The sequence below is a fragment of the Botrytis porri genome (assembly GCF_014898465.1).
Source record: "Botrytis porri strain MUCL 3234 chromosome Unknown BPOR_008, whole genome shotgun sequence".
Lineage (NCBI taxonomy): Eukaryota > Fungi > Ascomycota > Leotiomycetes > Helotiales > Sclerotiniaceae > Botrytis > Botrytis porri.
Window position 1 is genome coordinate 38,739 of NW_024066082.1, and position 14,939 is coordinate 53,677.

At 40.5% G+C, this 14,939-nt stretch overlaps 5 protein-coding genes across 5 annotated transcripts; 2 read left to right on the top strand and 3 right to left on the bottom strand.

Moving 5' to 3' along the window:
- Positions 1 to 1,901: 1,901 nt before the first annotated feature.
- Positions 1,902 to 2,356, top strand: EAF01_006186 (uncharacterized protein; the record flags this gene model as incomplete). Its single annotated transcript, XM_038914440.1, has 3 exons — positions 1,902 to 1,998; positions 2,053 to 2,154; positions 2,241 to 2,356. 3 exons carry the CDS (start codon positions 1,902 to 1,904, stop codon positions 2,354 to 2,356), a joined length of 315 nt encoding a protein of 104 aa, XP_038769395.1.
- A 1,034-nt stretch (positions 2,357 to 3,390) lies between these two features.
- Positions 3,391 to 5,421, bottom strand: EAF01_006187 (uncharacterized protein; the record flags this gene model as incomplete). The annotated part of the gene is made up of 4 exons (XM_038914441.1): positions 3,391 to 4,640; positions 4,760 to 4,863; positions 4,918 to 5,052; positions 5,123 to 5,421. The coding sequence occupies 4 exons, from the start codon at positions 5,419 to 5,421 to the stop codon at positions 3,391 to 3,393; spliced, it is 1,788 nt and encodes a 595-aa protein (XP_038769396.1).
- Positions 5,422 to 7,041: 1,620 nt separating this feature from the next.
- On the top strand, positions 7,042 to 10,045 carry EAF01_006188 (uncharacterized protein; the record flags this gene model as incomplete). Its single annotated transcript, XM_038914442.1, has 3 exons — positions 7,042 to 7,322; positions 7,371 to 9,813; positions 9,914 to 10,045. 3 exons carry the CDS (start codon positions 7,042 to 7,044, stop codon positions 10,043 to 10,045), a joined length of 2,856 nt encoding a protein of 951 aa, XP_038769397.1.
- Positions 10,046 to 10,332: 287 nt separating this feature from the next.
- Positions 10,333 to 11,115, bottom strand: EAF01_006189 (uncharacterized protein; the record flags this gene model as incomplete). The annotated part of the gene is made up of 1 exon (XM_038914443.1): positions 10,333 to 11,115. The coding sequence occupies one exon, from the start codon at positions 11,113 to 11,115 to the stop codon at positions 10,333 to 10,335; it is 783 nt and encodes a 260-aa protein (XP_038769398.1).
- Positions 11,116 to 12,981: 1,866 nt separating this feature from the next.
- On the bottom strand, positions 12,982 to 14,505 carry EAF01_006190 (uncharacterized protein; the record flags this gene model as incomplete). The annotated part of the gene is made up of 1 exon (XM_038914444.1): positions 12,982 to 14,505. One exon carries the CDS (start codon positions 14,503 to 14,505, stop codon positions 12,982 to 12,984), a length of 1,524 nt encoding a protein of 507 aa, XP_038769399.1.
- Positions 14,506 to 14,939: the final 434 nt, after the last annotated feature.

Here is a 14,939-nt window from a genome sequence, read left to right on the forward strand (position 1 = left end):
AGGAACAGACTTAATATTATTTAATCTTGAAATTGTATTTTTGAAATTAAATATTCGAATTTATATATCTAATTTTCTTTCTTTCTTTTTCAATCTAAATCAATAGATTTCTTAAATTCCTTATAATTTAATAGAAGTTCTTTTTAATTAATATTAGTTAAATCTCGAATAACTTGTTATCAAGTAAGCTTTCCTATATTTATATTCAAGATTATATTAGTTCTAATTAAAGGTATAAAGAGATTAGCTTATGAAAACATATTTTTGAATATAGAGATTTGTATATTTAGAAAAACAAATAAGATATTAAGTAAACATTAATACACAATTTTTTTTTAATTATATTAAGAAAAAGTATTTACTAAATAAAAAGCTTTTAAAATATTATCTTAATAAAAAATCGATATTCAAATTCAATATAATGAATATCAAAAAGAAAAGAAATTCTAATAGAAAAGTATTTTTTAATAAATATTGTAATAAATATGAAAAGATAAAATATAATATAAGAACTTATTAAAATAATATAATAGATTCTAAATTATTCAATTCTTTATAATTTTAATTAATTAATTCAATTGTTATTAAATAATATAATTTTGAAAATATAAATTGAGGTGAAAGTGATTTATTTATTAATATAATTTGCTCACTAATAAACTACGTTAGTTGATATGATTATATTTAATCTTATTAAAAGACAGACTTTTAACTAAAAAGTAATATTTCTCTAATCAATCAATTCGGTATATAATTAAGAAAGAAAGATAGTAAGTAATAAAATAATAATCATGTAGATTAAACTTTAAATAGGCGTTTCAATTGAGTTAGAAAAAGGGTTGAGAAAAGGAGTACTATGAAAACCTAAGTAGTACAAGGAATTGTCTCCATCTCTATAATTAAGTAGTATAGAAAGCTTCATTAAGTAGTTTAATTACGATCTACAACGAATATCGAAATTGAGAGACATCTGAATATGACTACCGTTTTAACGTGAATATAAGGTTGGTCGATCAAAATCCAATCTGAGACAAGAGGTCTGGGGAAACAACTTCTCAAGATTCATTTATTCCCTCACATTGGGAGATTTGCTACCCGTCATAACTATACTGATTCCCTGTTATCCGAGAATTTATAGACTAGATCACAACTCTATTCTATCCTCATTTTTATTGTACCGATCAATATTCTCATTGAAGAAACTTATTTAGCAAATAATTCTCCACAAGCTCTCATCGAGACCGTATCATCATAAAATGTCCTTTATCTGGTTGATATCAATCCTCTCAGTCCTATATATATTGAAATGTTCCCGATCCATAAAGAAGTACTAAGATATAGTTCTATATGGAGGTGAATTCTACAATTTCAGCCTCACCGCCTTCGATTTACCCTCAATCATATCATTCTGCGTATACAAAACAATTTTGGAACCTTTAAATTCCAAGGGAGTGAGACAAGATTGGTACTATATACCTTCGTACGTGAAGTAGAACTCATGACAAAGATAGATTACAACAATATCATATTTTCTTAATTGAGATATCTCAAATAAACTATGAGACACGGTACATTTGAGCTAAGTGTTAATTCGTCTATTCCCGCCTAGTGTATAGTTGTTGGACGATCACCACCCGTGTCTCAAAATATCAGAAAAGCTTACGCTGAAATTATCTGTGTATGGTTTACACCTAATTATCTTCACCTCAATCAAGAGAATACTAGTGGTGATACTAAATCGAACAAAGTGAGGCTCAATCATGATTACCTTGATGTGTATAAGAAGGTACTCATATTCCCTTTTTTTTTCCCAATCATTAAAGTCATTTATACATACCATCAAGCTTTCTTCACAAACAGTATAACAGTGCAAGCCTACCAACCAGAAATACATCACCACCATGAAGCTCCTCTTTGCAACTACACTATTCTTGGCTTCGGTCATGGCCATGCCTAGTCAACTGGCAGCCGCTCCTGATGCTACTACTGAGATAGGATGTATGTTTGACATAATTTCACCCTTTTCCAGAATTCTAGCTGATACTGTTACAGATGTTGAAGGAGCTAGAAGCGGGCCTCAAAATGACGAGAGCAAGAGAGATCTCGTGAAAGAGAGTAGAGAGGCGGCGAATGAATTCTGTTCAGGAATCTATGGTAAGTCTCAACAACCATCTGGCTTCTTTCACAGCATGTATTTGCATGTTATGACAAACGGGACTAACGGTTGTGGGTTTGAACAGGATATTGCTCCGATACCGTCAAGTGCTGCGATAGCCGTATCTGCACACGTTGCGTAGGGGATACTGCCCCGATAAACATTTGCCATCCTGCTCAATGTGCAGCCTTTCGAGCTTAAATGGCTACATTAGAGCTATAACGATTACTTGAAAATCTTATCTATGTGTTGGGAGTTGTATCTGTTGGCAGAAGATGTTTGATCTGCATGTGATTAGTATACAAGGTGGTAGGCGGCGGTGGGGGAAGCAAGACTGCACTTTCACAATTTCAATCTTCTATAATTCAAGAGACCTGTCTTGCATTGTGGAACTCTATCAATCATGTACTTTGTCATTGTTTAATACAACGTTTTATCATTGCATTCTCCGCTTATATCTTGTAAATTCCGTGAATGTAACCTTGCTTCTTGCGTCACATATCAGAATCCAATAGCCACATTGCCTTACAAATCTCGACTTCAAACAAACAAAACTAGGGGAGTTGGTTGTACATGTCCCATTGCTCAATCGATCATGGACCTATAAATATCAAACGAACATTGACACAGATTAACCCAGCTTAACCCAGCTTAACACAGCTTAAATTCCGGTAAGCCCCATGATTGAAAGATCCAGGACACGGAATCCATTCGTTTTATCCACAGGGAACAATGCCACCGGAATCCACTCTTCATACCGCGAATGCGTGTCCATTCAGCAGCTTGCTATCGCGACGAAACTACTGCATTACTACTCTTCGATGCGACTTGATGTTTGTCTAGATTCTAGAACATACCAGCATACGGGCAAGTGGAATGGAGTGAGTTGTAAAATGAATTCTATTGCACATACAAAGTCAGAACCCTTTTTGTAATGAGAGATGTTGAAATAAGATAATTTCCCTTCAATGATGATCGAGAAACGATTGCTATGCGGTACATGATGGTCCAAAATGACAGAATGCGCGCCCACGTGGAGCACTTGACAACTAACCTTTAATTTCAGTCATCAGTCATACTATCTCTGTGAAATTATCTTATTCCTCAAAAACTACTTAATTAGTGAAAATCCTGACCGGCCACCGTTACCAAAGGAATGCGCGCGAATTTCAGATAAAGGCACCATCTGAAGTCCTGCCATCTTGAACACTGACTCGACTGTCAATGAGCCACAACTAAACCTTTTCGTTTGGTCTAACTTCTTGAGAACCATCACCAGTCCTAATTGACTCCCTACGTTCCACTGTCGGTTCCTCACCCAAAGTATCACCGACACCACCTCTAACATACTCATCGTCATCAAGGTGCCTATACAAAAAGTAGAACCAGATTGCCATTAAAGTTCCCAATACCGCTGGTGCAACATAAGGCCAAATCAAATACGGGTCCACTAAACTGGGAGTACAAGCTTGTGCGATTGCAGCAGAGAGAGCTGTAGCAAACAAGTACATGGAAGTGACAAGACCTTTCATATTTGCAGGAGCTCTTGAATAGGCAAGTTCAAGGGCAGTGACATTGCAGAAACATTCCGATATACCTCCAATCATCCATTGAGGAAGTTGCCACCAGATACTAAGTGGAGCAACGCCAGTTCCTATTTCGCAACCAGTGGCATAATATCCACATGGAGACGTTTCATAGATTCTCCATTGAGTGATTGCGCCAATGGCTGATGAAATCGCGGCAATAATAAAACCAAATGTAATTCTCTTAATAGGACCGAAATGAATCTTATGGCGACGGAGAAGTGGATAAACTCCGTAAGAAAGAATGGGGATGGTAACGATAACAGTAAGAGCGTTAAAGTTGTTGAGAATGTCATTAGGTGCATCGTTGGTTACTATTGCTGAGCCCTGGGATGTCGTGATGTTTCCTATACCTCCATCATTCAAGATGTAGATTGGGAAGAACAAGAAAATAGTGCAGGCTTCCAAAGATCGTTTGACATCCTCAACAAAATTGTCATCCCAGTCTACTGGTTTACCATTATGTTCACCAGTGATACCTTCTGCGGCGAGAACGGAAGGTTTTGCAGCATCGAGATAATACTTGCGCCCAAATTTCTTCAGACCATTTCTTCTCAGGGAGGTGCCGATAACTCTGAAATTTTTTCCGAGATCGCTTCCTTGCGGTGGATATTTGACTAGTCGTTTGTTTATTGCCCATAGCAATATCGGCAGTAAGAGGTAAAGAACCATCGGTAGTCCATAAGCCAGCCAGAACCCAACTCTCTTTTCAGAATATGTTGTAGCAAGACCAAAAAATGCGCCAACATTGACCATACCATAGAATGCAAGAGCGAGTCTCTGAGCAGTAACTTCAGGGTCAAGAATAACGCGTTCCCCATCGGGTAGAGTCTTAACTACGAGTCCCTTTTGTGTGTCCTGGTCGAGAAGCATGGGAGAAACGTTACTCTTGAATAGACCTGAGGTTTCAATCAGCATTGTACTTTGAGATGCATCTCATAAGACATACCAGCTCCTAAAGCCAAGATCAAAATTCCAATAACAAATGGTGCCATGCCATGACCAGCTTATAATACACTAGGTAGAGCGCCAAGAACCAAAACAAGATGCGCAACTCCGAAGACAAAAACTCCGATACAGATAGTTTTGAAACGTCCTAATTTTGTATCTGCGAGCCATCCTCTGTAGATCTAAGTAAGCAAGAGATAATCAAAGACGAAGAAGTGCTGAACGAACCCAAAGACAGGTACTGTATATGCTAAGAATTTGAACAAGAGACCAAGGGCCGATGAAACAGTAAGACCTTTACCCAAAGCGCCTGGTGTGAGCTGGGTACCTTTGGGGGTTGCGCCAGCTCCATTTCCTCCTTTGCTATTAGTTCCGTCAGCAGTGAACGCGGGATAAGAAAAAAGCATCTTCTCGCGGAGATATAGAGACATACGGAAGTGGGAATTGAACAAAGTTTGAGAAGACGAATTGGCAACCATAATAGCTTGCGCGCTCTGCAAATTCGATGAGACAGATCATATAAGCAGTCCATGGAATTGAACCAGAAATTCTGCGAAGTGTAGTTCTTTCTTCTTCAGTGGGGCGTAATAGTCCATCCTCATCGAGGGAGGGTTCATGATCGAAAGCATGGATTTTACTTGAGATTTTGGCATCGAGGTTATCTGACGCATTTGCCAACAGACCGGTCTGATATACCGGAGCACTGGTGAGTGCATCAGTATTAGTAGCCATGGAAGCTAATAGATTTTGGGTTACTATCTGGCGCCTGATAAATTTATTTGATGAAATAAGGAATAAATACTCATGTATTATGTCTTAGGTAAAGAGTTTCGCAGTGCACTTTGAGCCGGGTGTCAAAACGCGGTTGATGAAAGCCAACATGCAGTGCGGTCAAAGTAAAGTACCATCAGTAAGTAACTATTGAATTCATGCAGCCGAGGGTAGAGTTCGCAGTGAAAAAGCTCAAAAGAATCACAAGTATGATAAGAATGGATTAAAATGGGATGATATTGAGGGGAAACAGGAGAATATATGAAGGGTAGCACGACATGGTGTCAAAATTCACTAACCATTTTCATGTCACCCAATGCAACACTTGGCATGATAGACATATATTTCCATTTCTTGGTATTTGAAGTCGTATTCACATGCAGCATCCGAAAAGGTTACATTTCCTGCTTGTTGGGTCCCGATGATAGCCTACCCATCATGATTTTTGCTTGAGGAGTCTCGACATCCTACTCTTCATAATCCGATATACGACAACCTCAATTCAGAGCCCCAAGAACTTCCTCGGACCTGTACCTGAATTTGGAAAATTGAAAAATCCTCGAGATACATGCCGTGCCTCATGATCACTGGGAGTATCCGCTCTTCTTGATGAGGAAGGTGGTTAAGAGATGAGAGGCGGTTCTCGAAGTTTTTATAGTCTTGGGTCTTTGCGCCGATGTCTTGTTGCAATTCAGAATGATCAAATCAGAATTATTTGTGGTACAATATTTCACACTTGTGATTGGTACAGCACATTGATGGCTGCGTTCCAAGGCTCCCAAGTCCTGCCAAGGGCTAGCAGACGAATCACAATCCATCGCCCTATCAATATCGCATTTTATGCTACTAGGAGCTCAGTGATAATACACGTTTGTTAACGTCGAGATCGTTGCGGCAGATTCTTGGTAGAATTATTGGGCCAAGTGAAGACGGTGCAACTCTCTCGTATCCCCTCAAGATTTTCATGTTAGAGCAACACCGGCCATAAGCAAGCAGTCAATGCCGAAGAAGGCTTTACACTCTTGGTCATTTCGTTTCCGTGACCACAAAGATTGAAACAAACACTCTCATCCAAATTTTGGCGTTGTCATCTTTCTTGCGAGGACCTGGTGGGCCTTCCTTTGAAGAACGATTCCAGAGTTAAGATCAGCTCATCTGTCCACGAACTCACAATTGATACTTTTTGAGATACTAAATGGTGGGCTCGGTAAAGCTTTTCAATGCCATGAAGGAAAAGTATGATTCGTGATATTGCACAATGGCTAGTAATGAAGAGAGGACCACCACTGGAAATTGCAATTGGTAAGACTGTGTGTGATGCAGATGTGAAAATTATTAGTACATTGCGTGTAGAGTCTGTATCACATACCGTACCCTAGCTATTGGTCGTACCAGGTGCTGGTATGTCAGAAATCAATCTATTACGGTGACTTGGTCGCGCTAAGATAGAAATCTCCGTGTCTTTGGCAACGCGACGTGGAATTTTTGACGACTCCTGAATTTATGCCCCTCAAACGTAAACAACAACAAACAATTCATTAATCAACCAACTCACTCGCCATTCCTCCAATTTAAGCACAAATGGCATCCGTAATGATGTCCGATGCGCCAACACTAGACTTTGGAAATTCTTCTAGAGCTGGAACTCCCAAGGCTCGTAGGCATAGAGGTTCTTCAGCATCTGGTAGACCAAGAGGTCCCCCATCTGAGAGCGCTGGTGCTATGAGTGACGATGAAGGTTTCGCAGATGATGCCATTCCACAAAATACTAACCGTCCGAGGAAGAGTGATAGGCCAATACCAAGAGTGGAGGATGCAATTGGGCAATATGTACAACTCACATTTGAGGAATTTCTTGAGTCGTGAGTTCTGCCCTTATGTTAACCATCGCACATCTAATGCTTTTGCAGATATGTTGAAGATCCAATACTATCCGGCGCAACTCCTTCATCTGCGATGACCACCGATAAATACTATATTGCGCAGATTCATGGGCTAAGAACATATCAATTGTCTACTTTATATGTCGATTACACCCATCTCTCTTCATACAAAGGTGGCGCATTGGCAGAGGGAATAGTTGAAGAATACTACAGGTTCCTACCCTTCCTTACGAAGGCTTTACACAATATGATTGCCAAATACGAACCGAGATATTTCAGAGATCATCGTCAGCCCACTGCATCAAGTAATCAAACTTCATCTGGGGCGAGCAACGCCGCATCTGCAAGTCAATCCGATTTCCAAGGAGACAAGACTACAAACCAACAAACCGATAAACTTTTTGCATTGGCCTTTTATAACTTACCCTTAGTTACTCGAGTACGTCATTTGAGAACTGCAAACATTGGTCAACTTTTATCTATCTCTGGTACCGTTACTAGAACTTCGGAGGTCCGACCTGAACTTTCTCTAGCCACTTTCATATGCGAAAACTGCAAAAATGTTGTACCGAATGTCGAACAAACCTTTAGATATACCGAACCTACACAATGCCCGAACTTAGAGTGTAACAATCGACAAGCATGGAGATTGGATATCAGACAAAGCACATTCGTGGATTGGCAGAAAGTTCGTGTGCAGGAGAATAGTTCTGAAATTCCTACTGGAAGTATGCCAAGAACTATGGATGTTATTCTTCGTGGAGAGATAGTCGATCGTGCGAAGGCTGGAGAGAAATGTATTTTCACGGGAGCTCTTATCGTGGTTCCTGATGTAAGTCAACTTGGTTTACCTGGTGTTCGACCAATGGCAATTAGAGATACACAAAATCGAAGTGGAGATGCAAGCGGTGTCACTGGATTGAAAGCGCTCGGTGTAAGAGATCTTACATACAGACTTGCTTTCTTGTCATGTATGGTTACACCCGATACTTCCACCCAGGGAGCAGCAGCAAGTCAACAACTCAACGGACAGTCCAATAACATTCTCGCATCCCTGAATCAAACGGCTCCCATTGATCCTAACGAGCCTGGAGATCACGCCCAGGAAGCTGTTCTTGCATCCATGACACATGCCGAAATTGAGGATCTCAAAGAAATGGTTCATTCGGACCACATTTACTCACGTCTCGTCAATTCACTCGCACCTATGGTCTACGGACATGAAATTGTTAAGAAAGGTCTTCTCCTTCAACTTATGTCTGGTGTTTCCAAAGTTACCCCGGAAGGAATGCAACTTAGGGGCGATATAAATATTTGTATAGTTGGTGATCCTTCCACTTCGAAATCTCAATTCCTAAAATATATTTGCTCTTTTCTTCCTCGAGCTGTCTACACATCTGGAAAGGCCTCCTCGGCTGCGGGTCTCACAGCTGCTGTAGTCAAAGACGAGGAGACAGGAGAATTCACTATTGAAGCTGGAGCACTGATGTTAGCAGATAATGGTATTTGTGCTATTGATGAGTTCGATAAAATGGATATCAGTGATCAAGTCGCCATTCACGAAGCTATGGAACAGCAGACAATTTCCATTGCCAAAGCAGGTATCCAAGCCACGTTGAATGCTCGAACTTCGATCCTCGCAGCTGCAAATCCAGTAGGAGGAAGATACAACCGAAAGACGACACTGAGAGCTAATATTAATATGAGCGCTCCTATTATGTCACGTTTCGATTTGTTCTTTGTTATTCTAGATGAATGCAATGAAACCGTGGATCGCCATTTAGCAGAACATATTGTAGGGATCCATCAACTTCGTGACGAAGCAGTGCAACCCGAATTTACGACTGAGCAACTACAGCGCTACATCCGTTTTGCCAAAACCTTCAAGCCAGAGTTCACGGATGAAGCTAAAGAATTACTGGTACAAAAATATAAAGAACTGAGGAATGATGATGCTCAAGGAGGCGTTGGTAGAAACAGTTATCGCATTACAGTCAGACAATTAGAGAGTATGATTCGGTTAAGTGAGGCTATTGCAAAGGCGAATTGTGTTGAGGAAATCACTGAGCCAATGGTTGTTGAAGCCTTTAATCTTTTGAGACAGAGTATTATTAGTGTTGAGAAAGATGATGTTGAGGTTGATGACGATGATGAGGAAGTTCCCGCTCCAGCTGCGAATGATGATGCAGATGATGCCATGGATGAAGATACCCAGGATGCCAATGAAAGTGTACCGCCAGCTGAAGGAGATGGAAGACAAAAGACAAAGATTACTTATGACAAATACATTGGAGTGGTCAACCTATTGGTTAGAAGAATCAATGAAGACGAGTTGGGCAACGGTGAAGGAGTGGAGGGAGAGAAGTTGGTAGAGTGGTATCTGGAACAGATCGAAGGTGATCTAGCTGATGAAGAGGCATATCATGAAGAAATGAAATTGTGCAAAAAGATTATCAAGAGGATGCTTAAGGTTTGTTACTACTTTTATTTCTTTTCTACTCCTGTTCGTCGCTTCAGCTCGTCGTACATGGAAGGTTCTGTGGATTTGGGACTAACATTTAATCCAACAGGAAAATATTTTGATGGCAATTCGTGGGCAAGGATTGGTTGATCAGGATAACAAGAATGGGGAAGGCAGTTCGAGGTCAGAGGAACCAGTTGTTTATGTATTACATCCTAATTGTGCGGTGGAAGAATTTTAACTTTCGACTCTGGGTTTAAGGAGCATAGTATGTGATGATGCATATATGAAGGCGTTAGGAAGAATACCTCAAAGTGACGATAGCTTATCAACAAATGAATTGTAACATTCAAACAAGATTACACGCGGTAACAATGTTCCCATTCTTGTATCAATGATTATCCATTCTATTTTCTATTCGTATCCTAGTGCCACGGCATGTTCAATGTTTGCCCTTTTCTAATTCAGCAATACGCTATTCTGTGGTGATTCGATATACACCACGAGACCTATCATGCAACTATCCATTCATCCATAAACTCCCCTTGCAACTTCGACCAATTTATTAGATACTTCTCCAGAAAAAATTGCGACTCCCAACTCCTGGCTAGTCACCCAACTCGCCCGATCCATATTGCCACTCCCAAGAATGGTTATTTCATGGTCAATTATCGTCATTTTGAGATGAAGTTTGACTGGCTTGGTCTCCTTTCCCATGCTTTCAAATCCTCTCGCCAGCGTTCCATCAGTCATCGTATCTCGGTCATGGAAATCACTCACACGAACGAGATCGGGATTGAAATACACAATTTCTAAAGCTCCTATTCTAGAATTACCGGCTTCAATGTCATCGACCCTTCGCGATGAACGAGATACAAGCTTACGATATCGACGTTTCATTTTCCATACCTCCCATTCAGTGATCGTGCCGGCTGTTACCAATTGCTCTAGGATCATCAACTTTTTCGAGACCACAATTCGGACATCAACGCCTTTATCTAATGCTTCGAATATTGAATTTATGACTGGTGTGTATGTAATATTTGGAGTGTAGATTGTAATTGATGTTTTGGCTGTTGAAATTTGTGATAGCAAGAATGTAGTGAGTGGTGTTGAGGGTGTTTTTGCATTTGGTTTAAAAATAACAGAAAATGGATTATATGCAGAGTGGGTATGTGGAAGAAGAAGTGTTTCAGTGTTTTGTGGAAGTTTTGATAGGTCGACGACACTTAACAATGATGAATCTGGATTCCATAGCTCGGCATGTATCGATGGACTTCTGTCTGCTAGCTGAGCCGACGTCCAGGACATTTCGGGAATTGTCATCTGACCATCACCGTTCCAGATCCTGTTCCAATAACTACGCAAATCCTCTACCAGTTCCCCGCGTTCAAATCCAATACATCCTTCTGCCCATGGCTCCCAACTCACATTGCAACTCGGAAACCAAATGCGTCGAGTATCTTGTATGATATACTTCCCATGCAAAACATGACATGGACGGAAAAAAAATCGACTTGACACGGAGATTCAACCCCGGTGTATCCGACTCAGATGGAAGTCCAAGTGAAGGATATTGAGATGATGGGTACAAATATCCGTCGGAGGAAGGGGTGTGAAATATCTTTTGCGATATTGAAAGAGATGAAAAACAAATCCGGATATGGATGATTTTTTGATCTGAAACCGCACGTTCCGATAGTCTCAGGAGGAGTTGACAAATGTCGCGCTGGCTAGAGGAAGAAGCCCAAAAGCAGGTCACGAGAATGAGTTCGTGGTTTGTGGAAATGAGTTGTGGGAGGAGAGAAGACCATATTGAAGTCCCGGTGCCAAGGAGGAAGGCCGTGGGATGTGTTGTGCTATGAACATAGCCAGGGAGCTGGGTTGTCATGTGTCTGAGATGATTGAAAATCAACAGTAGGTAATGGCAAAGGCTTGGAGGTGAGATAAGATTAAGAATTGGATGATGAATTATTGATAAACATGAGTTTAGGAATTCGAATTCGTTTGATTGTTGATGTTCTTATTAGGATACACATACGCATACGAGAGATTGAGGTTATACTCTGTTGACCTTACCTACGGAGTCGTAATTACCTTTTGGCCGGGCCAAGGTCATTCATTTTACTTGGCTTGGCACCCCGAGCTTCACACCACCCAGCACCCATGAATTTCATCCCTCAAATTCTGGACAAGCACAGCAGCCAAACCATCGATTCCAGATCTTCACGAATTTCCATCAATCCAGGTCTGAGTAGATCTTCGTTTGCAAATGAAGGCCCAATGGATTCTCATTTCGATGCGATTTATCGTTGCAATGTTCGCGCTACCTTCTTTGATGTTACCCTCCTTCCTCGTTCATGATAGGAACCGTGAACATTTCTTCAGCACCGCTCTTATTCATTGATTAGATCTTTTTAGCAAACCTCCCATCTTATATCAAGTGATATATGTCACTGGCCTGAGAAGCATAGCGAGTTTCACACCCTCAATAGTAACATAGGTGCCAGCGCCCTTCGTTTTATCTCTGGCGGCCAATATTGATTAAAATGGCGTATTTAAAGTATGCTTTCCATGCTCGCACGCCAAGGGCAACCTTAGAGAATACAAGATGTTTTCGGTCCAGCTATCTTCGGTTGCTTTGTAGTAACGATGTTGGAAGTTTTACTGCCTACAGTATTTAATAAAGACTGTGCTGTGTCAAACAAATGGCTTCTGGAAATCTAATCTGGCTTAAAATGAAAGATACAGACCTGGGAAGTTTTCTAGTCTTGTACACAAGAATCCCATTGTCATTGTTTTCTAGCATTCTTCTTTTTCTTAAATTTTTAGATGGAAAATAACTTTCCTTGAATTTGATTGACTTATTGATGAGATATCACCACTATACTATCGCTCTACGATTGATTTCAAATAATATTTCAATGTTGTATAGTAATGAAAGTCTTCTATAATACATTTGATATGAAAACTCTTATTAATCTCGTCAAAACCCCAATGTACTCAATTCAAATAGAAGATCGCACCAGCAGCATTGCAACCAGAAAAGAACTAAAGTATTGTTTACGTGAAATCATACAAGAAACCAACCCTTCCAGATTCTCACTGCTATTCCCTATCTTTGATTGAATACAACATATAGAATCTCTTCGTATTGTTCAATATGGATTGATCGCATTAGTTATTGGATTCAAATATAGACTTATGATATAGAGCAAAGTCCCATCTATCTTTAGCGTCATCCCGGGCAAGTATACTTTGTCTCCACAGGTGTTCAGATTGACTCAACCTTTCCTCTGCTTCACCTTCCCCCTCCCTACGAGTGCGAAGATTATATGTGCCCACAAAGGAAAGAATGTTGTAGTAAACACTTTCCAATGCCAGTCCTAATGTGTGCTTTCTTTTCTGAGTGTAATATAGATTTCGCGCGCCTATCCACTCTCTTTGTCGATATAACCTATGATTGAGCTCCTGGGTGGAATCGGAAGGTAGCTTGTTGTATTCCTCAATGCTTTTTATATGATCGAACTCGTGATCCATTACCTCCAACCTTTTCATGTAGAGCATTTGTGTTAAGCGCGTATATGATTCCCTTATCGGTTCCTTTCCCTTGCCTACTCCAGCAGCCATGCGATTGTTACGTACGACCCACTCAAGCTCAGTTATATTCGACGCAGCTTCTTGCATGTTGTACTCACTGCTTTCCACTTCGAGTCTGGCATTCGAAAGCTTTTGTTGATCACGCAACACCCTCTCGTACAACCTTGCAGTATCTTCATGAGTTCGATTGAAAGCCGCCTCTAATCTACGTATTTCCCTGTCTGTAGGAGGTGGCTGCGCAAGAAGCTCTTCCTGCACTCGAGGGCGTTGAAAGGGAGCGAACACTTCTAGCCATTCCGGCCATGGACCTTCATTTTTCACTGATATATCAGGCAATGGACCACGGCATTCATCTCTATAGATGGCGCATCCCTTGAACTCGACCATCAGTGTAAGGTAATCTTTGTGGTACGTGTGGTTATACTTTAACTTTAGACACGGCCCGCTGTTCAGGGATTCCAGGCATATCATACATCTATCAACTGGAGGGTTGACGCAAACTTCTGCAATGATCGGGGCGTGGGCACCCATCGCTTGTCTCCATTTTCCTTCCTCTCTTCTTTCCTTGCAATGAGCCTCTACAAAGTTAAATCCAAGATCTCGAAGTATAGCCTGCCGTAATTGCAATATTATAATTTTATGCTCTCGGGGTATTTTCTGTGCTCGACCAGCTCTTACAGTGAGCCAAAGGTGAGGTAGAAGTAGTTGAAAGACGAGGAGCCAAAGACGATTAAAAACATCGAGGTTGAGTCGCTCGTTGGAGCAAAAAATATCAAGATTGTCTCTGACATCTGGCTCAAAGTTCATATTTACAAAGGTACGCACTCGATTCAACACAGCATTAGCTTTCTCCGGGAAGTTGGATTCTTCGAAATGAAGTCGATCAAACTCATATTCTGTGCCGAATCTTTGAATCGCAGCTTGATTAGGAAGGGTTGTCGTGGGATCTTCCACCATGTAACATTCGGGGCAGAAGTCGGCGAGAGGGAACCCTTTAGTGAGTATTCTTTCGCAAGTTCCAAGAGGCGTGCATGGTTGTATAATCCAGGAGTATGGCGTCTGATCACACAAAGTGTAATGGCACATCGTTCGTAAGCACATGTTGAAATAAAGGATAGAATTCCGCAAATGTTTGAGATGGAAGTCGATTTTCAACTCTCAACGGGTCATATCAAATCAAAAAGAAACGGAGGTGAGGTCTGAAACAGTCACTGGGAACGTTGCTATGACAGGAAATCTCACTCCTTTGTCTTGCAATTTTAGGAGTACCATCAGTCAATCGTTGGCCGAAATAAAGGAATTCGAGTTTAGGAAAGAGATATTCGCAGTCTCTCTTTGTTTTGCTCAATAGTTAAGAACAAAAAGAGTGAGAATTTCACTGAAACACTCTTTCATTGAATCCCGCTATATACTGAAGCTAGAATACAAAGTTGATAACTAATATCAAGCAGCATCGATAGAATGGATATTTTTAACTTAATACAAAGAATTTGACTGGAAATTATTGATCTGAATGCTAATCACTAACCAGAAAA